General features: G+C 38.0%; 10 protein-coding genes across 10 annotated transcripts in view; 7 read left to right on the top strand and 3 right to left on the bottom strand.

Annotated features, from left to right (window-relative positions):
- Nucleotides 1-8834, top strand: part of Cbr-eat-4 — a gene marked incomplete at both ends in the record, with an annotated part of 13576 nt that extends 4742 nt beyond the window's left edge. Inside the window, 4 exons of the mRNA XM_002642352.1 lie at nucleotides 6476-6567; nucleotides 8039-8282; nucleotides 8327-8698; nucleotides 8743-8834. Of these exons, the coding sequence (XP_002642398.1) occupies nucleotides 6476-6567; nucleotides 8039-8282; nucleotides 8327-8698; nucleotides 8743-8834 (800 nt within the window). The remainder of the gene's footprint in view (nucleotides 1-6475; nucleotides 6568-8038; nucleotides 8283-8326; nucleotides 8699-8742) is intronic.
- Nucleotides 2064-4032, top strand: CBG06794 (the record flags this gene model as incomplete). The annotated part of the gene is made up of 5 exons (XM_002642354.1): nucleotides 2064-2125; nucleotides 2342-2407; nucleotides 3477-3697; nucleotides 3721-3856; nucleotides 3903-4032. 5 exons carry the CDS (start codon nucleotides 2064-2066, stop codon nucleotides 4030-4032), a joined length of 615 nt encoding a protein of 204 aa, XP_002642400.1.
- On the bottom strand, nucleotides 4667-5171 carry Cbr-decr-1.1 (the record flags this gene model as incomplete). Its single annotated transcript, XM_002642355.1, has 2 exons — nucleotides 4667-4972; nucleotides 5043-5171. The coding sequence occupies 2 exons, from the start codon at nucleotides 5169-5171 to the stop codon at nucleotides 4667-4669; spliced, it is 435 nt and encodes a 144-aa protein (XP_002642401.1).
- A 2848-nt stretch (nucleotides 8835-11682) lies between the features above and the next one.
- CBG06796 lies at nucleotides 11683-12712 on the top strand (the record flags this gene model as incomplete). Its single annotated transcript, XM_002642356.1, has 3 exons — nucleotides 11683-11896; nucleotides 12110-12304; nucleotides 12696-12712. The coding sequence occupies 3 exons, from the start codon at nucleotides 11683-11685 to the stop codon at nucleotides 12710-12712; spliced, it is 426 nt and encodes a 141-aa protein (XP_002642402.1).
- Nucleotides 12713-13421: 709 nt separating this feature from the next.
- CBG06797 lies at nucleotides 13422-13874 on the top strand (the record flags this gene model as incomplete). The annotated part of the gene is made up of 1 exon (XM_002642357.1): nucleotides 13422-13874. The coding sequence occupies one exon, from the start codon at nucleotides 13422-13424 to the stop codon at nucleotides 13872-13874; it is 453 nt and encodes a 150-aa protein (XP_002642403.1).
- Nucleotides 13875-14272: 398 nt separating this feature from the next.
- CBG06798 lies at nucleotides 14273-16810 on the bottom strand (the record flags this gene model as incomplete). Its single annotated transcript, XM_002642358.1, has 4 exons — nucleotides 14273-15181; nucleotides 15229-15517; nucleotides 15563-15990; nucleotides 16703-16810. 4 exons carry the CDS (start codon nucleotides 16808-16810, stop codon nucleotides 14273-14275), a joined length of 1734 nt encoding a protein of 577 aa, XP_002642404.1.
- CBG06799 lies at nucleotides 16241-16629 on the top strand (the record flags this gene model as incomplete). The annotated part of the gene is made up of 2 exons (XM_002642359.1): nucleotides 16241-16375; nucleotides 16426-16629. The coding sequence occupies 2 exons, from the start codon at nucleotides 16241-16243 to the stop codon at nucleotides 16627-16629; spliced, it is 339 nt and encodes a 112-aa protein (XP_002642405.1).
- A 519-nt stretch (nucleotides 16811-17329) lies between the features above and the next one.
- On the top strand, nucleotides 17330-17701 carry CBG06800 (the record flags this gene model as incomplete). Its single annotated transcript, XM_002642360.1, has 2 exons — nucleotides 17330-17406; nucleotides 17548-17701. 2 exons carry the CDS (start codon nucleotides 17330-17332, stop codon nucleotides 17699-17701), a joined length of 231 nt encoding a protein of 76 aa, XP_002642406.1.
- Nucleotides 17702-17910: 209 nt separating this feature from the next.
- CBG06801 lies at nucleotides 17911-18528 on the top strand (the record flags this gene model as incomplete). The annotated part of the gene is made up of 2 exons (XM_002642361.1): nucleotides 17911-18329; nucleotides 18447-18528. 2 exons carry the CDS (start codon nucleotides 17911-17913, stop codon nucleotides 18526-18528), a joined length of 501 nt encoding a protein of 166 aa, XP_002642407.1.
- Nucleotides 18529-18789: 261 nt separating this feature from the next.
- Nucleotides 18790-27722, bottom strand: part of Cbr-nhl-1 — a gene marked incomplete at both ends in the record, with an annotated part of 14555 nt that continues 5622 nt past the window's right edge. Inside the window, 4 exons of the mRNA XM_002642362.1 lie at nucleotides 18790-18981; nucleotides 19035-19169; nucleotides 19440-19565; nucleotides 20148-21492. Of these exons, the coding sequence (XP_002642408.1) occupies nucleotides 18790-18981; nucleotides 19035-19169; nucleotides 19440-19565; nucleotides 20148-21492 (1798 nt within the window). The remainder of the gene's footprint in view (nucleotides 18982-19034; nucleotides 19170-19439; nucleotides 19566-20147; nucleotides 21493-27722) is intronic.

Raw genomic sequence — 27722 nt, 5'->3', positions numbered from 1 at the left:
TGCAGGCAAAAAAAGTCGTCATCATCATTGGTGAGGTGGTGGTGCAGTCCGTCTTCTTCTCCTAGTCGATTTTCTATTAATGTCAACTTCATTCATCTCTTCTTCCTCCCACCATCACACATCCTTCTTTTTTGCTTCTTTTCGTTTTTTCTTTTTACACCACACCCGTTTTTGACTTGAAATCAGATCCACCTCCGTTTCCTGTGTATGTGGGGGAAGGATGACGTGGATTCTGGAATACGGAGAACGAACAAATTGGTCCTAGTTTAGGAATTTTAGGGGAAAATTCAAAAAAGAAAATTGGTGCTTTTGGTTTTGACTTTATTAAAAAGGGTTAAATGAACTGTCACCAGAGATTCTGAAAATTTTTTGGCTTATATTAGGATTAACAAGATTTTCAGTTACATATTCTTTGAAATTTCTTAATATAGGAAATTCACTGTTTTTCCAAATCTGAATAATCAACTCAGTTTAATCCTAGAAGAATTTTTTCTATCTCACCGTAGACACATTCCCCTCCCTTTAACTTTCAATTTTTAGCCAATTTATCTCGGCTCCTGTGAATGATCTCAAAAAGTGATAAACTGATAAAATGTCGTTGAAAAAGTGGTGAACATTTTATCAAATGACAATTTTTATATCTCTCATAGCAATCAATGTGGCTCATAATTACCCGGCCTCAAGTTTGTACTGGCATAAAGTTTGAGTAAGGCGTTGTACAGGGCTCAAATTTGGAATTTAAAAATTCCAATAATTCATCAACGAGCAAACCAATTTTCAAATTATTTGAGCAACATTGAGCTGACATGAGTTATCGCTTGTCAAAGTTGCTTCATCTCATTAAAATCACAATGGCGTGCTAGAAAAATTACGCCGTTCATTCTTGGTCAATCATAACAATGCCTATCCTCACGGAATCGCTTTGAAAATTTCAGTAGCTTTGAATCAAATATAAAATTATAATTCTACCAACTTTCGTGCTTCCGTGATACTTAAGTCTAAGGATATACCCGTTTTTATCAGTCCGGGTGATTGTGAGCCACACTGTAAACCTATATGATTTTTAGCTCAATTATCTCGGTTACTTCAAAAGACATCAAAACTGTGTCAACTAAAAATTAGTTATCGTAATGTCACCAATATTTTAGCAGTTGATATATTTTTGATATCTTTTTCAGGCATCGAGATAATTGAGCAAAAAGTTGCCGGTTTAGGTGAGCTTCTTATAGAAAGAAAACGGCAGCGTCGAAATTTTCGAAAAGTTGTTTTTTACTGATAAGCTCCGTTCCAACAGTGTTCTGGTGTGTGGAGCTTCAAAATTCACTTTTGGTTTTCTTTGCTGCTCCGTCAGTTTCAAAAGGCAACCCATTCCCTTTCCAGCTCATTCATTTTGGTCCGGAAATGGTTTGGTCACTCACGTGGCTCTCGGCTTCCTTTTTACTCAAAATCCAAAAAATCCGACATGTTCTTATGAACCACAGAACATGTTCCAAGCTGACAGGTGTTTAGTATTGATTCCCAAAAAAATGCTCTGTTTTTCTCTACTTTGTCCATATGAAGCCTTTCAGTTAATTCGAGCGGAAGACTAGAGCACTAATGTAAACGTCATTTCGAATTACTGAAAAGGATGTATGTGGATTTCTTATTTCATATTTTTTCTGTACTACTTCTTCTTATCCCTAAAATATTTTTTGCTTTCACATATTCTCAGATATGCATTATAACAACGTTCCAGTGTTCCCTATACCCCAAAACTCACATCCATCTATCAAAAACCGGAGAAAGAAAAACCACTTCTAGAAAAAAGAGTAGGAGCTGTCGACTTCAGAAGCAGAAGTGCATGTATAAATAAGTAGTAAAAAGGAGGAGGTTGTGCACCGCCACGGGTCCTCGCCTGTCGAGAGATCATAAAAAGCGACTCTGAAAAGTAGAAGCCTCCCGTCACGACGTCTTCTTTATCGCTTCCGTTTCTTTATTACCTTCCTGGCCTTCTTCTCCCACCCAACGTCTTCTCTTTTTCTTCCAACACGTCATCATTTTTTTAATGATTACAATTTCCAGGAATGTCGTCATGGAACGACGCTTGGGATCGTGGCAAACAAATGGTCGGGGAGCCACTGGCCAAGTAAGTAACCATAGAAGAAGGCCATAACCATTTCCGGAGTCTCGAAGAAAAAAGGGGGCATGTGGCCGTGAAATTATTTCGACAAAGTCAAAAAATGCACTCATTCAGACATAACCACTTACTAACCTCTTAGATTTTAGGTTCTATGTTTTGGTTCCTTATGTGACCAACTTCTAAGCACTACGAATTTCCGGATAACTCTCTGTTTTTTTTCAGAATGACTGCAGCTGCATCGTCGGTCACGTCCGCTGCAACGGCGACATCTGCAGCACCTCAACAAATGTAAGTTTTAAAGGCGCAGGTGTGATTTTGATCTCGGAAAAAATAATTTGATCTACTGAGTCACCTGAACTCGAGCCTAGATCAAAGAGCTGCGATCCTTTCATATACGGGTGATCATGAATCTCTAAAATTGCTCCGACGTTGCTGATCTGGATTGAAATTTTTAAGGGACGGAATTCAAGTATCGCTTAGCTGAAAATAAAATTTTTCCTATTTTTAAAAGCACGAAATCCGAGAAATTGGATCATAAATTCGGCTAATGTGTCTAAGAAAGAGTGGCGCATAGGCACCCGGGCTAAAGTTTGGGTTAGCATAAATTTGAATAAAGTGTTTTTTCGGGACACAAATTTGGAGTACCAAAAGTCAAATTATTAATTATTAAACTGGCCAAGTTTCAAATTATTTTATCAATTTTGAGCTGAGTTATCGCTTATCAAAGTTGCTTCATCTCATGAAAATCACAAGAAACATTACGCCGTTCATCTTTGAACGATCGTAACAATACCTAGACTTGAGGAATCGCTTTGAAAATTTCAGTAGCTTTGAGTCAAACGTAACATTATATTTCTATCAATTTTCGGGCTTCCAGGATACTTATACGAAATTCGACTTTTCGTTTTTTTAAATGCGAAATCGAAGATTCCGATTTAGTATTGTTTCCAGATTAATCTCGATTTTTTTTGAAAACAAAAAATTCCTACCGTTTTGACCTTGATTGCTTACAAGCAAACAAAACCAATCACCAGCTCACTAAATTAATTACTAAATTAGGAACTAAATCTCACAAGCAAAAAACTGAATTTGAAGATATAATGATCTAGGTAATACAAGTAACGGTCTTCAGACAAGATCAAGGGCATAAACGATGAGACGAGTTCAAATATTCAGAGAAAGACACTATCTGTCCTCATCGGGTGGTCTCATTCTTCTTCTCATTTTCACGTTAGCATCTGAAGAAGGATGATAGACTAAAGAATGAAAAAAATGTAGAAACTACAGTGTTTTGATTCATAAAATATGTTTGTGTGTAGTTTAATCGGAAGATCTGAGGATACAAGAACGTTTCCAGGCAAGAAGAATCAAATGAGAATCCGATGCGAATGCACTCGAACAAAGTTCTCCAATTCGTCGAACAAACTTGGATTGGAAAATGTCGAAAACGCTGGCTTCTTGCTATTCTTGCCAATATGGGATTCATGATTTCCTTCGGTATTAGATGCAACTTTGGAGCCGCCAAAACGCATATGTACAAGAATTATACGGATCCATGGGGCAAGGTTCATGTGAGTGGTTCTTAGATAACGAATTCTAAGAATTCAACAAAATTCAGATGCACGAATTTAACTGGACAATAGAGGAGCTTAGTGTAATGGAGAGTTCGTATTTCTATGGTTACTTGGTCACTCAGATTCCCGCTGGATTTCTTGCTGCCAAATTTCCACCCAATAAGTTGGTGTTATCAGATTTATCTATTTAGTTATCGATTATTTTTCAGATTATTCGGATTTGGAATCGGTGTTGGTGCATTTCTAAACATTCTTCTTCCGTATGGTTTCAAAGTGAAAAGTGATTATCTTGTGGCGTTCATTCAAATTGCTCAAGGATTGGTTCAGGTGAGACGCTAATCTTCAATTTCGCCAAACAAGCCGTCAACTTTGAGCCCATTTATCTTGGTTCCTGTGGAAGATATCAAAAAGTGGTAAACTGATAAAATATAGGTGATATTGTGATAAACGTTTTGTTAAATAGTTGACAACTTTTTGATATTGTTACAGATAATGATACATGAGCTCAAAGTTTGCAATTATGGTGGCAATCTATTAGATTTTTTTTTCTGTGAAAAATTTCAAAAAAAGTCAACTAATAAAATTTTAGTCATTATATCACAAACATTTAATCGGTTGACCACTTTTTGATATCTCTCAGGAACCAAGAAATATAAGCTTAAAGTTAAAAGTTACAAAGTCCTTCTCTTACAGGTTTTACGGTACCTAATTTAATTATCTTTTATTCTTCCAGGGTGTCTGCTACCCGGCTATGCATGGGGTTTGGAGATACTGGGCTCCACCTATGGAAAGATCGAAACTCGCGACCACTGCTTTCACTGGCTCCTACGCTGGCGCTGTTCTTGGCCTCCCCCTATCCGCTTTCCTTGTCTCTTACGTCTCCTGGGCTTCACCTTTCTATCTTTATGGTAAGCATTTATTTCCAAAACGTTCAGTCATGACAAAAAAAGAGAATCATAATAACGTAGTGATATCAATGAAAAGATCTTTGTGGTTGTTGACTTTGCAAAAACGATCCGTCGATGGTTGGCCGCCTGTTCAAAGTCCATGACTCCAACTCGACTGGATCACTAGTTCCTTGCCAGCTATCAGTGACAACGCCATCGCCAGTGAATGTGATTCTGGCGGGGCGAAGAATTCTTCTGTAGACGGTTACTGGGGTTCGTTCTCCAGTCAGATAAGTGGACTCGGTTTGTGGAACCTTATCATTGTCGACAACATTCACTCGATATCTAATGTGCTCTTTGTCTTCCGGAAGAGCAAGTTGGCGAGCTGTGTTCTGGAAATTAAATGAGTTAGAGTTGTTTGGAAGGATCTTAAATGGTCCATTCTCAGTTGGGACTACTCACCAAATCAGCATTGATAATCCTCCTGGCTATCACTCTTGGTTCTCCGTACAAAATAACATTTGGTATCGATTGAGCTTGAGAAACTTCATAAGAGATACAAGACACAAGTATCAGATACAAGAAGTTCATATTTTCAAAGTAACCGTTTTATCTACATATTAAACTATTCTTCTCCTTTTAAACTAGTCTTCCTGCTAGGCCCCGCCCCAATCTGTTCTCTTTTCTTGAGAAAAAAAATCATCTCTTTTATGGTGACAAACATAAGACAGTTCCATTACACTTCACAGATGGATAGATAACATCAATAGAGAACAGTAACCGAGAAACAAAAAGGAACAAAAAGAAAAGATTACAAAATAACTTTTTTTCAGGAGTATGTGGTGTCATTTGGGCTATTGTTTGGTTCTGTGTCACTTTCGAGAAGCCTGCATTCCATCCAACCATATCACAAGAGGAGAAAATTTTCATTGAAGACGCAATTGGTCATGTTTCGAACACTCATCCTACGGTAACATTGTGAGACAAAGGCTGAAATTCAGAATTCATTTTTTAGATCCGCTCGATTCCATGGAAGGCAATTGTCACTTCGAAACCTGTATGGGCAATTATTGGTGAGTTTTGAAAAAAGGGATATAAAAGTATCCTAGTATCTAAACTATTGTAAAACCTGCGATAAAAATCAAGTTTGAGCTAATTTTTCTTGGCCCCCATGATATCAATAATCTGTCCACTGTTAAAATGTTTGCGATGTTATGATAAAAAGTGTAACCGAGATAAATTTGATCAAATTTAAAAGTTAAGGGACCCTAGAATTCAAATCTAACATAATTTAGGTTTTCACTCTTTTTGGATCCATGACTCTCTTCTAGGACGGTCTAGTAGGAAACTCATAGAATGGATTGGGAAAATTGGGAATCCTTGAAGCCCGATGAAAAGTTTATTTTTGATTTTGGTAGAAAATATCCAACATTGGATAACTGAAAAATACAGTACCGGTCCATAAGATATACAAAAATCCATGTTCAGTTGGGATTCGGCATTTTCAGAAGACTGAGGCTAGGCTGTCAAGTTTCCGAATCTTTCCAACACCGGAAAACATCTGAAAAACTAGGAACTTTCAAAATATTCTGTAAATGCAAATTTTCAAATCTAGGTCTCTTTTACACCCTCCAAAATTTTCCAAGGAATCGGAAACTTGACAGCCGAGCTCCATACTCCTGAAAATGATCGAATTTGACGAAATTCCACTGAAAAGTACTTTTTTCAAATCTTATTGAACGGTACTGTAGCTTATGCTAAAACTGTTTGGTCGAGAATATTCTATCAGTAAAATCTTGGATCAAAAACCGTACGAGCCACCCGATATTTTTTCTGTTTCGTAATATTACATCTCTTCCAATTTATTTATAAACAAAATCTATCCGTTCTTGCAGTTGCAAACTTCGCCCGTAGTTGGACATTCTACCTTCTTCTACAAAACCAACTGACCTATATGAAGGAAGCGTTGGGAATGAAGATTGCTGATGTGAGTTTCTTTGTTATCATGAACAGGTCGTTTTTTTTCAACAACAAAATCTTCTCTATCATCAAGATAACATTTCGTATCGACTCGTTTTGGAATTTCCAATAGACTTTTTTGATTTGCACGTACTGCGACGAAATACCTTCTGATTAGCCAAGGTTAAACTAAAGATCATGTCTTAAGCAATGTTCTCGAACTACGGGGGCCGGAACTAAAATGTACGTAAACGACCTCCAAATGAGAAAATGATCGTACTATAGATGAAAACAGAATAGACAATTGGGATCTTTTGGTTTTCATGTTTTGTAGTATAGTAAACAGAAATTTTGCATTCTTCGTTGATTGAAGGAATGGAATATATCGAATTAATAAGATTTTTAACCAGTGTGTTTGGATTTTCGTAAAGTCGTTCGAACAAATTAAGAAAAATTTTTCGAAATTTTTTTTGAAAAGTTTTCGGAAACATACTTTAAATAGTCTAACATCCATATGGTCTAGAAATGGCTTGATATTCAATTTGTGAGTTTTTTATGCTTTTAACAAGGTGGCTTTTAACAAGGTGGCTTAACTTTTGATAGTTTGAGATTTGTAGGCTATCGTGGAAATTTGTATAAAAATAAGATGATAATCACCTGATGAGTTTTTACGGCTATCATTAACATGGTGGCCTATCTTTTGCAAGTTTGAGTTTTTTAGGTCACCATGGTAAATAGCCTAGATATGGTCTAACTTCCAGATGATGTGTTTTCTAGACCATTTTCACACGGTGGCCTAACTCTTGCTAGTTCGAATTTTCTAGGCCACCATCTTAATTGAAATGACTTGATACTCGCCTGGTGCGCTTTCTAGATCATTTACTGTAATGGCCTAGCTTTTGCAAGTTTCAGTTTTCTAGACCACCATGGTAAATGACCTCGAAATGGCTCCATAATCACCAGATGCGCATTTTATATAGCCTAGAAATGACCGGATCACCTGGTGCTTTTTATGACATTTGAACATGGTGACCTAACTTTTACAATTTGAATTTTCTAGGCCACTATGGTAAATAGCCTGGAAATGGCTTTATATTCGCCTTTGGCCATTTTTACATGATGGCCTATTGTCGGAACAAAAAAAAGTGAGACTCGGTGTTTGCGTACTTTGATTCCCGCCTCCCCCCACCGACGCTCCGCCCATCGCTTTGCAAGTGCGGCGTGGTGTTTTGGCGCCACTTGGGAGATCATCGGCTTTAATGAGATTTTCATAGATAACTTTTTAAAGTTTGAGTTTTCTAGGCCACCAACTTTTATGACCTAAAAATGGCGTGATATTAGCTTTGTGAGTTTTAATGCCATTTTAACATGGTGGCCTAACTTTTGCAAGTTGGCTTTGCTAGGTCACCATCTTTTACTGTTAGAAAACTGCTCGAACGAAATTTCGTTTTATAACTTGGAAAATATAGACTTATTGATTTTTTTTCTGAAATTTCTAGTCTGGTCTCCTTGCTGCTATCCCTCACCTCGTCATGGGATGTGTTGTCCTAATGGGCGGTCAACTTGCCGATTATCTTCGTTCCAATAAAATCCTCTCCACAACGGCTGTTCGCAAGATTTTCAACTGTGGAGGATTCGGAGGAGAAGCTGCATTCATGCTCATTGTTGCCTATACAACAAGTGACACAACTGCCATCATGGCTCTGATTGCCGCCGTCGGAATGTCTGGATTCGCAATTTCAGGTTTACTTTTCTCTTTTGAACCTGACAATTAAGATTTCTTCTAGGTTTCAACGTCAACCATTTGGATATTGCCCCTCGTTACGCTGCTATTCTTATGGGATTCTCGAATGGAATAGGAACTCTGGCCGGATTGACTTGTCCATTTGTGACAGAAGCATTTACGGCTCATTCTAAACATGGATGGACAAGTGTTTTCCTTCTTGCTAGTCTCATTCATTTCACCGGAGTCACTTTCTACGCTGTCTACGCATCTGGAGAGCTTCAAGAGTGGGCGGAGCCAAAAGAAGAAGAAGAGTGGTCGAATAAGGAATTGGTTAATAAAACTGGAATTAACGGAACTGGATACGGAGCTGCGGAGACCACATTCACTACTCTCCCGGCAGGAGTTGAAGCTTCTTACCAGCAACAAGCTCAAGGTAATTAGGTATGAACTTCATTGGAAATATGTAGATATTTTCAGCTCCAAATCCTACAAACTCCTTCGCCATCTCTTGGGACGACCATGGAGCGTCATCTGGAGTCGTTGAAAACCCACACTACCAGCAGTGGTAGAAGAAGTTCCATTTATAAATAATTATTTAATTAATCAATTAGTTTCTCTCGCTATCATAATTTATAATTTTATTAATTCTCATCCTAGGATATCTCAACTTAACTGATCTCTATTATTTTGGAAATTTCTCTCTGTCACAAGATTCTTTCTTTTTTTCTAACTTTGCGATTTCATATCGTTTTTGCAATAAAGAGATTTCTTGAAAGCCAAAGGTATTGTCGAGTTAAAAAAAGTGGGACCTCACTTGGGTTCAAGCGAGGGGGTCAGAAAGCGCGCCCCAGTAATTTTTCAAAAATTCTCAATTCGCTGCCGAACTTCACTGGCTGAGGATCTCAGTTGTATAACTATGAGCGAGAATACGCGCGTTGCAACCCGTTGATTTTAAAGAAATAGATCATGCTCTAGTTCAAACCCGCGTTCATTTTAAAATTATTAAGTTTCTTCTGGCCTACGAGTTTGGTGGGGCGCTTTTTCTGACCCCCTCGCTTGAACCCAAGTGGGACCTAAGAATTTCAAAAGCGTAGTTTTTTTTTATCTACGAAAAAGTGCGGCAAAAACGTAATATTTCAGACATTTGCCTCTTTTGAGCTACTTTCGCAAGTAAGTTCGGTTTTTCGATGAAACACAGATTCTAGCGATCATTTTCAAAACAAGAAATGCAAATTTTGTTCAAATCACAGAACGAAAAATAAAATCACGGAACGAAAATTTTGGGTGATCCAAAAATTGCTATCTTCTTCACTTTGACAAGTAGTATCCGTAATGCTAACTTTTAAATCAATTTTGCTTTGTCCAACACCCAAAAGTATACTAAAAAAGGGTTTATCAATTTCTTAAGATACGCTAGTTAACAGGTTACATAGGACCTGTAGAACATCTGAAAATTCAGTTTAAAGCTACATCAAGCAGTTATTGAGCTTGCTGACATTTTAGGGTGTTCCAGATTAAAGAATCATGCCGTTTCAGCCTAAGCATGTGATTGAAGAAAGCTTCCTCAATCCAAAAATATCATCCAATTTTTGAAAAATGAGAAATCCGAGACAAGAAGTTTCATGCCAAGATTTCTACTCAATTTGGCTCGAGGCTATTCTTATTCCAGACCAACATTTTGTTCCAAGAAGACTATTTTTTTTAAATAAGATTTCTTCAATTATAGACTTATGCTGAATCATCGTGTTTCCTTCATGTGGTACACCCAAAAAACGACGGCAAGTTTAATAACTCTGTTGCAGCCTCTAATCTAACTCCCATATGTCCCATGATCCCCAGAACATCTGGGAAAGGTCCATGTACACAATCAACCAGTGTACCTTAAGGACTCAATATACCACATTTCGGAAAAGAAAATGTAATGTCAAGGTTAGATCTCAGGATAGTACTTGAATGAAGGTCCTAGCAATTTTTGGATTACCCAAAATTATCGTTCCGTGATTTTATTTTTCGTTCCGTGATTTTTCGTTCCGTGGTTTTTTTCGTTCCGTGATTCTAGAAGAGTGCCAATTTTTCTGCACATAACTTTTCAAGGTTCTGACATGTCTTAATGACCATCACCTAACACCTGAACAAAGAAAAAAAAATAAAAAAATCGACGACGGCACTTGGGTCCAAGGCAACGGGTCAGAAATCGCGCCCCAGTGAAACGTGAGATTTTGGGGAAAATTCGCTGCTGAACAATTTGGCTGAGGATCAAACTTTTAAACGTTGGGCGAAAAAATCTCTCGTTAATTAAAAATAAATAGGCGAAATTCACGTCAAATTTGAAATTATTAAATTTCGTTTGGCCTAAAAGTGATTTGAGGCGCGTTTCTTGACCCGTTGCCTTGGACCCAAGTGCGACTGTGCGATTGTAATACAATCTGTTACAAAACTTTTGAGGTGTTGATCATAATTGTTGATTGACTACGCAGTTTTGCAATTTTAATTTTTTTTATACTCGTAAAATTTTACGAGTGTCGTAAAATTAAATTCGTAAAATTCGTAAAAACTGGATGAGTGTTTTTTTCACTATTTTTGTTCAAAATTGACAGTATTCCGACCCATTCTCATGTTTTTGATCTAGTTTTTTTACTGAAAACGGTTCGCGTACGGTGTATGCGGTTCCTATTTCAACCGCGCGCGAACGCGAAGCGTCCGTAACGGACCCGTTCGCATTTTACCTGTGATATCAAATTTCTGAATTTTTGAATGAAAATATTTTAGTAAATAAATCATTGAAAAATATAAGCCCACCTTCTAATTGAAGCCCAACTCGAAAGAAGAATAAGTTTATTTTTAGTTATTTGCAATCCGTATCTCAATTCACAGTTCGAGAAGTCAGAATAAATCACTTATTCGTGCTGAATGATGAAATCCAACGTCGAATTCACGATCACATCGTCAAAGGATTAATAGGAGATAAGAGTAAATCAATAGTTGAAAACCCGCATATATACAAAATAACTGGTATAAAAACTGCTTTCCAGAAGCCGAGGTCGAAGTATTTACTGGAATGGATAATATATGTCATCCTGGATGTAATGATTGTTTGGAAATTGCCAAACAATGCTATGAATATGGTCCAGTTCAATTGAATTATCTCACACAACCGAACATTTCACAAAATTTTGAAAAATTGATCATCACTGATTAGTAAGACCCGTCTTTCCTGTTTATCCCCATAAATAGTAATATTTCAGTCTATTGGATGACATTGCAAATAAGTGTGTTTGATCTTCGGAAACCAAAGAAAACTGTATGGATGCTCTAAAAGAGATGATAACATCTGATATCTATTGTAATATTCTACAAATCAATGTATCTGGATGTCGGAAAATATCAACAAGTGCGCCTCGAAAAGAGAAAAACGCGATGCCGATGCCTCGTGAAATCTTGGACGCAATTCTTTTGAAATGGAGTGTGAAGTCAGTTATTTTGAAGTTTGTAGATGTTACCCGACAAGATATCCAAAAGAGGAATTGGATAAAGTCAAAATGGTTCACTGGATTTCGATTCAACGATGTTCATGAAGCTGTCAATCCATCAAGTCTTGATCTCAAATTCCCAAAAGTTGAAGTAGACTTTGGTGCGTCTCCAATACGTTCGGAATTATTACGGGAAGGCGGTATCGACAAATTCGTTTCTAGAGCATCTAATCAAAACATCATCGCAAATATCAAACGAGTTTTACCAACGGATCGAATTTCAATTCGTTTTTGCCAATGGACTGCATCACACATCCGATAAGTCTTCGATCGGCCTTTGCAACAAATATTTAGAGACGAACACGAAAATTTAGAAGTTGATATTCAATTGGTTGTAAGTGATAAGAAGAAAATCTACTTTGCCCACTCGGACGAAATTAAGAAAAATGATGAGGTTCTTAAATACAAGCTGAGGGTGACAAAAGAAATTCCACCTGATGTATTACTGAAATGCAGAAAATACAATGAAACAACAGGACTATATTGCTATCGTCATGAATTGCATGCAGGTAAGAGTTGTAGATTAGGTAATAAAAGCGGCAGTTGTTTCATTAATTTTAAAATAATGACTCGAGACGATCCTCCTCATCCAAAAAATTTACAATTTGTATCAAATGATTATCTGTATTACCTGTATTATTACCCCAACAATTTATATTTTTTGCTCGTTTTCCTCTATTATATTTCATCACCTGAATAAAACATTTAAAAAATAACTCACAACTTAATTTCATTATTATTTCGGTCTGAAAAATGAAAATTAAAGAGAAGTGTATACGAAGTGCACAAACGGACTCCTTGAAGCGTAGGAACAGAAAAAAAAGCGCATACGATGTAGACGCAGACATATTTTCTATGCGCCTTCATTTTTTCAGGCAGCGATCATATCTACTTTTACAGGCATTGAGATGTCATAATTCCAAAAAATTATGGCTGAAATTCAAAAGCTATCCTACTCTCTTGGAAACGATTGCTGAAACTTCGATAGAAGGTGTCAGGGTCATGGATGGAGAAGTCCCCAAAATGTTCCAAAGTGCTACAGTTTTTTTGTTTATTGCTTCATTCAGTTGAGTTATTCTTTTCTGGAATCATTTTTCCTGATTACAGGCTTACCATTAGGCTGAAACGTCAAGTTTCCTTCATCTGGGACATCCGAAAATTGGCGTCAAGTAACTCTGCTAGTTGTAACCACAAATCCAAAATGCAGATGTACCCAACTCCCACTTACTCTATAAAGTAGTGTATCTTAAGCCCATACCACTTTTCCGATATACTTTTGGATACTGAGCCAAATAAAAGTGATTTCAAGGTTAAATTTAGTAATAGTACTTGGGTAAATGTTTTTTTTCTTTCCGTGATTCTAGAACAGTGCCAAGAAAACTTTAAAAATGAAAAAAAAAGAAGAGAACAAATAATTTCAAAAAAGAATAACTCGACTAAATAAAGCAATACACAGGAAACTGTAGCACTTTGGAACATTTTGGGGACTTCGCCAACCGCGACCCTGACATCTTCTGAAAACCCCCGTTAATTCTCAATTGTTTCTCAAGGGTTACATAATATTTTCTATCCTATTATCCTCTCCTATATTCAATGTACTGATTTAAAAACGTTCCTTTGGGAAAAATGAATGCTCACTCATTGTTGAATATCAGTCAACCGACTACTCTCATTCTCAATCGTCCTCCTCTGTTCACCATTCGCGTCTTTGAAGAAAACCTCACGGAGAAGGTTCTGGAAAAACACATCGCTACATCGGGAATGTACACCTACCATCTAAACGAATTGGCTCAGAAATTCGCTGAAATCAGAAGAAAGGACATGATCAACGCTCAACGAAATATGGCAGAATCGAGAGAATGCAATGCTTACATTGAAAATCAAAAACTTATTCTGGAACAGAAGACTCAAGGAGAAGTCAACCAATTGTTTTCTGCTGCCATGGGATCTTCTGGTGCTCGAAAGAAGACGTCAACCAAACCAGATTACTCCAAGTACCGAATTGTCAAGAGATCCAAGTCTACAGCTTCTTCGTCGACGACTTCATCTCCATCTTCTTCTTCTCCGACGTCTCAATAATATAGATCCAACTTTCTCACTGTCACAATTTCAACGATTATTACTTTTTTTCTATTCCTTACATCTGTATTAACTTTTTTACTTTCTTTAAATTCTTATTTCTTAAATTAATAAATTATAATTTTTTAAAAAACATGTTTCTCTGTTTGAATGCTAAAGCGACTGCCCATTATGGAATACTAGAATTTCAATCCTAACACGCCCGAATAGGGGGAAGCTTACCTTCAGAACAGAGGAACTTCCAATAGACGCGTACCTAAATTGAATCAAAAGAAACGAGAAAGATGAGGATAAAGTTTCAAATTCAAAAAAATATATTACGGGTGATAACAAAAAAGGGATAACGAGAACAACAAAACAAAAAAGAGATAAAAACAACAGAAACAATAAGAATAGATTTAAAGAACATCTTTGATTTCCTTCTTGCTCAACTTTCCTCTCTTGATCTTCTTCAACAATCGGATATCATTCTGAGCATCGTCTTCCTCCTCCGACTTTCTCTTCTTCGCACGCTTCTCCTCTGCATTTGCTCCAGTAGCACGACTCTTGAATCTTCCACCAGCTCTCTTCATCTTCCGCGCCTCCTTTTCTCTTCTCTTCTTCTCCTTCGCTGCCAACGTCTCAATCTTCTTCTCGTGCTTCTCCTTCATCACCGTGTCGCGATTGGCTTCAAGCTTCGGATCGGCATACTTGATTTCGGATGTCTCGATGTCACTTCTATCGAACTGATTCAAATCTTTTCTTTGAGCCAGTTCACGCATCTTTGGCAATCGGAGAAGAGCGTAGGAGTTGGCGAGACCGACAACATTGAGATCATCGAGGGAGCAGATGAGATGGCAATCGTGTTTGGCGTATGATTCGATATGACTGACGAATGCACGAGTTCCCAATTCCAGAATAGCACGATCCGAGACTTGAATCTTGATCATCTTCTGTCTCAACTCCTCAGCCTTTCTAGATGTACTCGTTGGCACTTTCACTTCCTCCAATTTCACTTTCTCGTGGTTATCAAGGAAGCTAACATAAGCAAGTTGTTCTGTGGCAATTAGAATCAACGCATTTCCATCTCTTCCGCATCTCGCTGTTCTTCCAGCTCTGTGCACAAACCAACTGGAGTGTTTCGGGAGATCGTATTGAATAACCCAGTCAATGTCGGTGATGTCGATTCCTCGAGCCATAACGTCAGTTGAGATCATCACCCCATTTGTGCTCTCCGAGAAAGCTTTGATTTGAGCGGCTCGGTGTGGATTCGAGCATTTTCCGTGGACAGCAAATAGTGGGCGTTTGGTGAGACATCTTTCGAAGATCTGAAAAGAAACAAATTGAGAACTAATGTTAAAATGTTTCTAACTACCTTATGGAAGTACCTGACCGAGTTACACGATGGGAAGAAGATGAGAACCTTTTTATCAGTTCTCTGTCGAATGAATTCCAGACAAACGCTGGTTTTCTCATCAGCTGGACATTCAACAAAATAGTTTTTCAGTGTGGAAGGAGCTGCGGAATTTCTCTCTTGTGACACTTTCACTTGCTTCGCGTTTCTCAAACCGAAAACCATCAGGTCGTCTTCTTCTTTCACTTGAGTTGCAGAGAACAAACCAGTACGACGTTGCTTGGGAATGCAGGAGAGAATCTCTCGCATACTGAAAACATTAACATTTTCGAGAATTGTAGAAGGGATAACTTACTGATCCTCGAATTGAATTTCATTGAATCGATCGGCTTCATCGATAACTAGCAATTGAACTCCTTTCATGGCTCTAGCGATCATGGTCTTTTCGTGTTGAATAATTTGGAAAAGTCGTCCTGGAGTGGCAACGAGAATATTGATATCCTTATTCTTGAACATTTTGATATTCTTATCCACTTTCTGTCCTCCAGTCACTGTCTCCACATTCAGTTTCATCTTCTCAGCGAATGGCTTGATGACATTGACAATCTGACTGCAAAGTTCTCTCGATGGCGACAAAATGAGTGCTCCAATTTCATTGGGTTGAAGTCGTGCATTTTGAATCATTCTCATCATCGGTAAAACGAAAGCCAACGTTTTTCCGGATCCAGTTGGTGACTCAACAACGACATCTGACAGATTCAGAAGATGTGTTCCGGCGAGGACCTGGAAGATGCAAGAACCAATAAATTTCCATCTCCCGTCCTTGCTTCACTAGTGCGCAGCTGTGAGAAGCCGGCGGTGCTTCCTCGTTCTCTCCCCCCAATGCTCTGCGTCTCCACGAGCTCTTTGTTATTTTTTATATCGATCCGAATCCCGCCCAGCTCCTCTTTTCCTAACCTATTAAGTGGTTTTTCTGGCTTTCTGGTTTTTCAATATTCAGATTTAATCTCCTTTGCTATTTATAAATTTTCAGATGAACAAGCCAAAGCCAGACTGGGGAGCATATTATTACCAAGGCAAGCGGAAAAACGGAAAGACGCGATTAATGCTAGATGTTGTGCATCAGATGAATCAAGCTGTTCCCACATTTAATGAGCTATTTGATGAGGTAAATAATCGAATTTCGAGTATTTGAACTGAAAAGAAATCGCATTTCAGGAAACATTCTACGTATTTGCATTTCTGGTCGTAGTGGTTTCGATAGGTTTTGTAATTATTATGGCGAGATGTTTTAAAGTCAAAATAACTGAATACGACATTGACATAGATCGGGAATGGAGAGATATGACGCCTGCTAACCCATTTCGTTTTCCATGGGACGATGCCAAAAAGAATGAGAAGGCAAAGTTGAAGAAGGAATAACATACGACATACATTTATCTATTTCTTGTTATTTCTCCTCTATTTCACTTTCAATAATAAAACATGTGCCTACCTGTACATCTGTGAAAGATTTATAACTTTTGTCGAAAACTTCGAGAATCTCGGGACCCAGCTTTTCGCGATAGGTTTTCGTCGCAACTGCGCCCACTTTTGATGTCATTTTAGTACCTGAAAATTAAAAAGTACAGATAACGAACGAAACGAATAAAGTAAATGTTAGAATATGCGAATCAACAAAGCAGAGGGAAATTTAGATTTTTCGAATGTGCTTACAGCTGAAAATTAGATGAATAGACTATTCAAAAGCTTTAGAACTTTTCTCCAAGTTGTAAATTAATTTTTTAAAACGATAGAAATCGCTAACAAATCTAATTTAATGAACAAAATTCAATTTTCTGTTTGTAAAAATTCCGAAAAAATTCCCTGCAAAAGTGTGCAAACACAAATACGCACTTTTGCGGACAAAGCATTAAATCCTACGACTTATGCCTGATGTGGAAGGTCGTTTTAGGTTGCTTTCTAGCTCGAAAATCAATTAAATCTTGGTAGAATCTTTGTGAAAATTGTCAAAAAATCAGTGTTCAATTTTAATCTTGCTTTTCGTTTCTTTTCAATATTGTCTTCGTTTTTTCCTGCTTTATAAATTTTCTTTCCTTCAAAAATAATTTTTCCAGACAAAATGACATATTTCACAAACTGGGAAGAGTTTGCAAAGGCTGCTGAGAGACTTCACAGTGCTAATCCAGAGAAGTGTAGGTTCGTAGAAAAATCCATCATCAAGAAAAAAACGACTAGGCTAAATGAGCAGATTTTGAGCTCATTTTTCAATTAAATAATTATTCCCAATACCTAAAAAAATATTTTTTTCTTCCAATAATTCTTCAATCCCACCTTCAGATTCGTCACCAAGTACAATCACACAAAAGGAGAACTGGTTCTGAAGCTCACCGACGACGTCGTCTGCCTCCAATACAGCACCAACCAGTTGCAAGATGTGAAGAAGCTGGAAAAGCTGTCGTCAACTCTTCTCCGCAGCATCGTTACTCAATAATTATATGCTTTTTTGTCTGTCATTCAGTATTCCATTCAAATGTTTATAAAATATTTATTGGTCGAGTAATATGTTGCTGTTTTTTTTTTGTTTTTTCAGCTCAATTCGTAATTAATATGCTCAAAATCTCCTGCTACGTGGTACGCGTGTTAGAAGAAGGATAAGGGAAATTTAAAGCAGTTTCAGTTTGATTTAGCAACAAGAAAACAATGTCTCGCCGAAACGATAGTTCGAGAAGACATCGCAAATCACGTGCTGTCAAAAATGATCACGAATATCCGTTGGTTTCGTTCGATGGAGGAGTTGAGTCCTACGAAATCCCAGCCGACGAGGGCAAAAGCCCAGTTCACACTCGTCTCTCGCAGACTTCGACTCCAGGGGAAGTGAAGTACATGGATGAGATTGCTCTGCTCAAGCGTGGACGTATCGATAAAGATGCGCCGAAGCATCCATACAACCGTCGTGGACAGCCACCGCCGATCTCTGAACTCTCGATTCCATCGCCGCTTCCAACGAAAAGTCCGGGTCTTCACACTGTGATGAATGGGGTTCCAGATGCCACGAAAAGCTACAAAGTCGGATCCGATGGAGAATTGAAGTACTCGACAATCAAGGGTGGAGGCGAAAGGTTTGTTGGAACACCGCGATTTTTTCGGAACGTCATTAAATGCGCTTGAACACTAATTTTTCATAAAAGCGGTTGCAAAAGCGCGGTAAAAATACTTTTTTTTACTGGAAATTTCAGATACGAGCTCTCCTCTGACAAGCAATTCACATGCTTCCAACAAACTGCTGGCGAAACTTGTCTCTTCACTTTCAGAGATTAAGCCATCAAATTCAAAGGAACAACCGAAGAAAACTCCTAGAGAACTATGGATTCGAACAATAAATATTTATTTGTAGAGAGAAAAAGAGAAAAAATGTGTCGATATTTAAAAATAATACTTGTAAAATTGGTTTTGTACCTAAAACGCTAGGTTTTTGTGCAAAAATGGTGAAAGAAAAACTGTTGAACGCATCGGTTCGAAAGGTGGATAATTAACAAAATTAAACAATTAAAATCAGGATGCCCGAAAAAAAGAGAAATGTTAAAAGATCTGAATGCGATGATTCTCCCGATCAGTGACCACAATCGAACCGTCGATAGTTACACAAACGTCTTCGACGCCTTTCAGCTGTCCAGCTCCTCCACCCCAGGTTCCGAACGAGGAGACGAATTGACCCTGCGCGTCGAAGATTTGGATTCGGTTGTTCCCCGAATCGGCGATTATTATGTTTTCCTGAAAAATAAAGATAATGAGATGTTTTTGGCCTATTTAAATGAGGTCCTTACCTGCGAATCAATAGCAATTCCACGCGGGAATTTGAATTGTCCACCATGAAAACCTTCTTCGCCAAAAGAGAACAGATGAATACCTTGTGGATCGAATACGCTGATTCGATGGTTTGACGAGTCGGATACATACACCTGAAACATTATTTTGAATTAAAAAAAAACTTGAATTTTGTTGGAAAGTCTTTTAAAGTATTATAATTCATTTAATAGGTACCGTAATCAAATACCGTATCCCCTCTAATAGAAGGTCACCCATACCGTCAGCTTCGAGCTCCACTATCCCGACTCCTGTGAAAGATATCAAGAAAATATTCAACTGATCAAATATTGGTGATGTTATTCCTATGAGAGGAAGTACGGTATACATAGCTTGAAGTTACTGAAACCAAAAATACAACTCACATGGTGGGTAACTTTGCTGACAGCAATAAAAAGAGGGCTGTTCAGTTGACCAGGGAGGTGTCCGAATGTTCCGAACTTGGCAATGAACTGACCATTTTTATCGAAAACTTGGACTCGATGGTTGTCCTGAAATAGTTGAGAGTTAGAATATATAAGAATCTTCAAAATTTCAATTCAAGACAATTCTCAATATTTGAATGAATGACTCTAATTGAATCGACCCCTGTACGTGTACTTCGAGCTCAATTATCTCGGTTGCTATAAAATATATAAAAAATCTGTTAACTGATAAAAACATGCCGTAATTATGATAAAAATTTTATCAGTTGACAGATTTTTGACATCTCTTATAGGAACCGAGATAATTGAGCTCAAATGAATGTATAGGGCGGGCTTCTATTAGAGCAAATACGATACTTTGAGGTCAATTATCTCGGTTCTTATGAGAGATATTAAAACACTGCTAAGTAATAAAACATTGACAATATTATGATAAACAATTTATTAGTTGACAACTTTTTCATATCTTTAAAAGGAACCGAGATAATTGAGCTCTCAGGGTGGGCTTCTATTAGAGCAAGTACGGTATGTTTAAATCAATTCACTATCAGGGTCTCATAACGTCTAGAATTTTAGAAAATTAAGAATCTGTTAAAATTTTGGAGTTCCTGAGAGAGATTATGAAATTTTGATAATTCAAGTTCTTACCTTATCAGCCACATAGATACTTCCCAAATCATCCACAGCCACTCCCCATGGATTATTGAATTTGGCATTTCCTTGTCCATGTCCTCCAAACGAAAACAAATGATCACCTTCTAAACCAAACACAGAAATCCGATGATTGTATCTATCGGAAACAACAATACGAAGTTTCGAACTGGCCAGACCGGCCGCCGAATCCAGCTGTCCACTACCGGATCCGTATCCACCGAACTGACGAACAAACTTTCCTTCTTTATCGAACACGCAAACACGATGATTAGACGAATCACAAGTTGCGACAAGACCCCCAGCCATAGCACATATGCCTCTTGGCCAATTCAACTCCCCATCTTTTGCACCTTTTCGGCCGAATACGGCCCGTGGTCGACCGCGTGCTCGCCACTCGCCCGCTTCTCTCGACGCACTTCTGCCTCGTTGTCGCAGCACTGCCAATTTCTCTTTCTCTTCGTCGGTTGTGGTGGAAGAGTCTAAACGAGATTGTCGTTCGGCGAGTAGCTGCTGCACACGAGCACTTGTGAACTGCGCCTGCAGGTCGGGATTGGTGCGCGAGCGTTGGAAGCGCTGCCTCCGACGCTGCAGCCACGCTGGCACGACGATATCGCTTTCGTCTTCCTCACCTGTGAAATGTGTGACGGGGATGGCGACTTGCTCTCCGGGTACTGTAGTGGTTGGGTTGGTGCTGTTAGCTGGGGGTGCATTGTGAATCGATTGGGGAAGTGTGGTATTCAGAATAGTTCCAGTTCCAGGAATCATCGTCATCAGTCCGTCTTCTCGATTTACGGACGCCGCACGACACACTATTCGTATTCTACCGCGGTTGGTGCTCACGGGAAAATCCTCCCCCTCGGATTCTTCACTTGATACTGCTCTTGAAGCAGCTTGTCTTTGTTGGTGAGCTCTTCGAATAGTCTCCACTTTCTCATTTAGAGAATCATCGTTACTGGATTGCTGACGTGGAAGTGGTGGCTTCCTAATGGGCATTTGTGGGAGTGGAGCTGGTGAAGCATCCTCGTTTCGATCTATAGATGACGTGGCGGATGGTGGAAGAGGTGGTTTACTGGAAGGGGACACAGTTCTCGGTGTCTCCGTATTCGGTACAATCAGACTTGTTGGCCGTGACTTGGATGTTGGTTCAACTGATCGGGAGACACGATCAGCTGCCCACGGCGATGTTCGAGAGGATGAATTGGAGTCAACGATCGTTGAAGTTGATAGGAGAGATGGGGTAGCTGAGGAGTTACGAAGTCGATTCCAAGCTTCCTCTTCTAGTTGCTGACGGCGTCGGTAACGGATCGAGCTCTCGTCTGGTTCGGGAAGATTTCGATGACTGAAAAAGATAGAGGATGAGAGGGAGGAGACTACAGAGTAACTAAATAGGTAAGAGTTGAGAGCATAGATGAACATAATTGATTTTTACGTATACAAACTGAATATAGTAACAGCCAATGAGGCAATAGTTAGCATTCTCGAGTCCGGAATGTGCCGTATTTGCTCTAATAGAAGGCCACCCAAGCCATCAACTGTGAGCTCAATTATCTCGGTTCCTGTCGAAAATACAAAACGTTCAACTGATAAATTGTTTATCATAACATCGCAAATATTTTATCAATTGACAAAATTTTGATATCTCTCATAGGAACCGTTATATTCGAGTTCAAAGATGAAGGTTTGGGTGGGCTTCTAATAGAGGCAATACACTAACCTTTCTGTGGTTCAATTCTATACAGATGTATACAGAAACATACTAGACAATAGTTATAACAATTTTAGTATCACGGTCTATCTAAAACTAAAATTATACAGAATCTGGATGAACACGATTGGATGCCTGAACGGACGAAGATTTGACCTTAACACATTTATTAAGGTTAGTACTATGAACTACAAACTAAACTATTTGAACTCGAAAAAAATGTTAGTACCAAAAACACTCGAACACACCTGTGTCTAGATGAGGTTCGATCGTTTTCCCGTTCCCGCATACTAGCTCTCTCGTCGGCTTTCACACGATAACTATCACTTTCCAATGGTAAACGGAATGGTCGAGGGAGGTAAGATTGTTCGAGGGGTAGGTATCTGAAAACATTCTTTTATTTTGAAGACAACTTTTATTTAAAACGAACCTTCCAGAGAACTGTGGAACTAGAACACAAAGCTCCCCAGATGTGGCGATAGCTGCTGGAAGTTTTGCAGCGTCGTCTCCAGCTGAGAATCTTAGTTTTCTATTGAAAAGTTCGTCAGCGTCGGGTTGGAAGTTCCTGAGATACTCCAGGCCTTCTGTGAATGTGTTTTTCATTCGGACCAAGTCAGCATCCTCAATTGCACATTCTCCCTGAAATATGTCACAATGACAATAATCCAATACGGTAGTCCCACCTTTATAGCGGCATCAAGTCTAGAAACCGCTTCACTCATATTGGAGCTTTCGATTTCTAGAACATCACGAAGATTGCTCATGGTTCGAGATTCCGTGGCTTGGAAAGTGTCGATTTCCATTAAGAAGTTGTCTTCTTTCTTTTTCAGCTCTCGTTGATACCTGAAATTTTAAACCGTCATTGTCGAGAAACACCGAACTTAAAAAGCACATTTTCAGATATGCGCCTTTAAAGTCTGAGAAGATGCGGACAGCCTGCGAGCCTCTTTTAAGGAGTATATCGGAAAAACTGTGATAGTCATAAAAACAGTGTCAACTACAAAATTCTGTAAAATTTTACGCTCTTTTGGTTTTTGAGATATAAATCTCTGTAAAAATAGTGGTATTATTGGAATAATTATTTCAAGCCCTAATTTAAATTTAATTTTTTTCTGAATTCAAAATGCTGCTCACCTATGAAAATATTCTTTGACTTCTGCTTTCGTTGTTTCACAATTCAAAGTCATCATATCCATCCCCTTTGACAGATTATCCGACGCTTCTGTGATTCGATTTGCCAACCGCTTCACCTGATTCAAAAGTCTTGACATATCTCTTTTCAACATGTCCATATGAGTCTGTCTACATTCTTTACACGCTTTTCGATCACAATGGGCACACGGCTCACAGTCCGCTTTCTCATCGCAAATTTTACATCGTTCCAGATTGTACCGATGAATATATTCTTCGATTTCTGCAGCGGATTCTGGAGTCGCTTGCAGGTGAATCTCAAGAAATCCCGTCAGTGTGTAATTTGGCTGAAAATAAGACGCTGTTTTTTAATCGAACCAGAAGAATGGTACCTGAAAAGCCTTTACTCCGTCATATGGAATATTGTGCTCTGCTCGGCATTCTGGACATTTTAGATTCCGGTGCAAAGTGTCTGCACATGATTCCAGACATGGATAACAAAAGGTGTGTTGACAAGGAAGTAATTTTGGTTGTCTGAAAATTTATTGGATCTACAGACACACAGACAGACATAAAGTTCCCCTTTTCCTCTCGAAGAATCTTCAAAGAGCATCCCCAATATCATCTTCTTCCTCTATTCCCCGAGGTGTAATACACACACTTTGCATCTTTTTGTTGAATTGAAAGATAGTTGAAAATCAGTAGAGAGCGAGAGAGAAAGATGGGGATTTCTCCGGTTGTAAAAAAGAGAAAAAGATCAAGAAAAGTAGGAGAGAAAAGAGCCGTTCGCTCGCTGGACAATATCACAAACCTATTATCAGTTGACAAAATTTTTATATCTGTCATATAAACCGAGATATATGGGCTCAACGTTAACGGGTTGGGTGGACACTCTATAGAGTGTTTACGGTAGTTTGAATTTCCTGAAATTACGGTTATCATGCTCAGCTTGTGAAATTGAAACAAGCGATTTTGAGAATTAGCGATTTTGAAAATCCTTGCCCAAAATTTTGGAACTTGTCATTTTCTTGTATTGTCAAACTTCTAGCATTGCGGAATATGAAAGTTTGAATATCGCAGAATTAATTTGAACTGCAGTTTTAAGATCTTAGAATCTAACAAATGTAAGAGAGAAACCTAAGAAGTATGAAAATTTTAAAGTATCTATGTTTTGGCAATCACAAAACTATACTTTATAATTTTTTAGACTAAACAGTCGTGTTTTTTATTTGCCAGCTCCGCTACCGTAGCTCTAATAGAGACATCTCCCTATGCGTGCACTTTGAGCTCAATTATCTCGGTTAATGTAAGAGATATCAAAAATTTGTCAACTGAAGAAATATTGGTGATATAATGACAAACATCTTATTTTTTTTAGATCTTTTATAGGACCCGAGATAATTGAGCTCAAAGTTGACGCTATCTTCTCATTGTTTCAATGATGCTTCTTGCAAAATTTTATTCTCAAATCTTATACCCCTCTAGATTTTTGATATCTATTGACTCAAACTCTGATGTCCGGTTCCCTACCACTAAATCTACAAAAAAAATCTTCCTACCAATACCAGATCGTGATCAGATCGTGTTGTTGATCACTCAAAATCCCCGCACCCAAAAGCAATAATTATTGTTATTGTTTTGTCTTTGGAGAAAGAAAGGCAAATAATATAGTGTTGTTTATCATATAAGCCCATCATTTCCTCTTTTCAAAGTCTAGATTTTCAGTGAGTCCTAATCACCGAGAGGTACTAGAAAGAGGTCATAAGATAGTGGTCAGAAAGAGATAGACTCAAGTCACATGCTCTTGAAAATGTACTGATGGGTGTTATTTTTCGTCAAGCTCTTAACAAAACTTTGTCAAAACGAACAGGCCAGCTGATTGGTGAGATCATCACAGGGACACACTTACTTGTAGCGATCGAGACAAATCGGACACGTCAGCAACTGTTCGATCTTCTCGAGAGGGTTCACGAAATCTGCTGGTCGACTCGATGGTGGACGTGACATCAGCTCGCGCATCTGAAGATCATGAGATTGGATTGAAATTTGGGAAGATGGACGCGTTGGAACTTTTTGAGTTAGCTAAAAACCTGTATCAGAAGGGCCCTCCGAGAAGAGCTTGGAGAAATAGACGGACCGGTCCTCTTAATAGAGGTTTTAGGGATTAATGAATTTTTCTTTGATGCCAGAAAATTAGTAGCCAGAAAATTAGCGAATTCCTAAATTAATTCTAAAAAACCCAAGTCAAAATTTTCAGTTTTCAAAAACCCTTAGATTCCAAGAATTCAGGAAAATTTTTCCATTTCAGCTGGATCAGTGCTCAAGTGTTTTGTAGACTTCATATCAGTTTAGGAAAATTTAGAAAATTTCTCCAGGAAACAACAGAAAAAGGGCCTAAAATGGTTCTGGAACCATCTGGAACGTAAAATTCTTACTGAAATTGTCCAATGTGAAAAAGAGCTTTCAAAAAATTGGGACGTTCAACATTTTTCGGAAACATCGAAAAATGTAGTTTTATGATTTTCAGTATAGTTTCAGTTTGAAAATCCTAATTTTTATATTTATTTCGTGATTTATAACTTGCCGTAATGCTATAATAGATGTCCACCCTATAGGTACCCTTTCAGCTCAATTATTTCGGTTCTTTTTGAAGACATAAAAAGTTTTCAACTGTTGTTTGTCATAATATCATCAGTTTCTTATCAGTTGAGAGATTCCTGATATCTTTCATAGGAAGACAGACAAATGAGCTCAAATTAAACGTATAGGCTGGGCTTCTTTCAGAGCATTTGAGGTTTTTTCTTTTTTCTCAACTAATGATCAGTTCTGAAAAGTTTCAAGCTTGGGTTTTTTAACTTTTTGAAGAATTTAGAAACTTTTAAATAACAAAATTACGAAATCAGGGGTTCTCCAAAAATGACACTTACCTTTTCGCGAGCTTCTGCCTCATTTTGTGGAGAATTGCTCATTAGGAGATAACTTTAATTGAAAGATTTCCTTGATATTTTGAAATCTGAGGATTCAGGAAAACGAATCAAAAATAATAAAATAATAAAGTGGGGTGTACTTGGAGAGAGTTGGTTGAATGGGGATGGGGCGATGAGTGTGCGGAGTGCTCCCGGGAGCCAATCGAGAGATGAGAGACGACAGAGTGGTTAGACAAAGAGATCTGGGAAGATGAGAAAACAAGAAAAAGACGCCCCCAGAGAAAGAGATAGACGGGACGGGCTCCCAGCAGCAGCAAATATACTGGCCGACGATATCAATTGAAAGGAAAAGAGTACTGCGTGGGGTTGCTGCGCAAATGGATCTTTTCGGATTTGCGAAGAATAGTTCGGTTTTTATTCTCCTTTTGTTTGTATATTTACTCATCAGTTTTGAAACCGATGGAAATTTTGAAAAAAATGTGGGAGAAGGTTAGAGAAGGATAAGATATGCCAACTGGTTTGGGGCCGGGAAGTGTTGGAAAAAGTGCCAATTGGTTTGGAAACGTGTGATTCGTCTTGAGCAGGGAGAGTCTGAAAAGACGAGGCAGGGCGTGAAGAGTGTCCGAAACTCATGAAATCGGATATCAGAAAAGTTCCGATTTCAAGTATTCGAAAGAGATAGAGATATTTCTGTATGTCTGCGAGTATCTTAAGTTTAATTTATGATTTTTGCATTTTTGTCATTTTTTAGTAATCTTTAAAATCGAAATATTCTGAGATTCCCAGCATTTGACTCGAAAAGTTTCAACGAACTTTTGTATCTTCTCGTGGTTCTTGTTCTAAATGTTATTCTGGTACAAAAAATTGAGACCTTTGGCCATTTCTGAATTTCCGATTTTTTTTTCAGTTCTGAAATTCTGAAATTCAAAACTCTGATATTTGGAAATTTGGAAATTTAAAAAAATTCTGAAATTCTGGAATTCTGCAGTTTCGAAATTATAAAATTCCGAAGTTCCGAAATTCCGAAGTTCCGAAATTTTGAAGTTCTGAAATTCTGAAACTCTGAAATTCAGATAATTTTAAATTGTGAAATTTCTGAAATTCCGCAATTCTAAAATTCTGAAATTCTGCAATAATGAAATTTTGAAATCCGGAGATTCTGTCAGTTTTTACAGATATTTCAAGTTCCGATCTTCTTCATAATAACTTTTCTCTGGATATCAATTTTTCTGTATTTTTAAAATTTCAAAAAAATTGTATGTCTGTGTGTCTGTCAATTTTCGATTATTCAAATCTTGAACTACCAGCTTCATTATTCTCAAATTTCAAATCGCAGAACCCAAATAAATATCAATCCCAAAAAATATGTCAAGTCAAGAATCCGAAAGTCCAAGTTGTCCTTCGTATTGTTATTAGGTGGTTGGTTCTGAAAAATGTATAAAATTAATTATAATTTTCTCATAATCAAATATTCTGACATATATCAAGAATGTCTCGATTTAATTTCCTTATAAATGAAACTAACTTTTCCAACAGAACTTAATGCGGTTGAATTAGTTACATTACTTCCACCCTTCCCAGAATCCACTGAAAATTCAGAAGTCGTTGCCGTAGTATGGTTGGCCTCTTGGGTTGGGAGAGCTGAACTCGTGCGATTCTCTGAAAAAAACAAGACGCAGGTGAAAACTAAAAACTCTAGAAACCCTCACCACAAATAGATTCCGACACGTCTCCAATTGTAATTTGACCAAGTTTGTATAGATTTTCGCAGGTGTCTAGAGGTAATTGAGTGAGTAATGGATTGGA

This window comes from Caenorhabditis briggsae, assembly GCF_000004555.2.
Source record: "Caenorhabditis briggsae complete genome, chrIII, whole genome shotgun sequence".
Taxonomy (NCBI): domain Eukaryota; kingdom Metazoa; phylum Nematoda; class Chromadorea; order Rhabditida; family Rhabditidae; genus Caenorhabditis; species Caenorhabditis briggsae.
The sequence above is the reverse complement of the archived record's forward strand: the minus strand, read 5'-3'. Positions and strand labels throughout refer to the sequence as shown.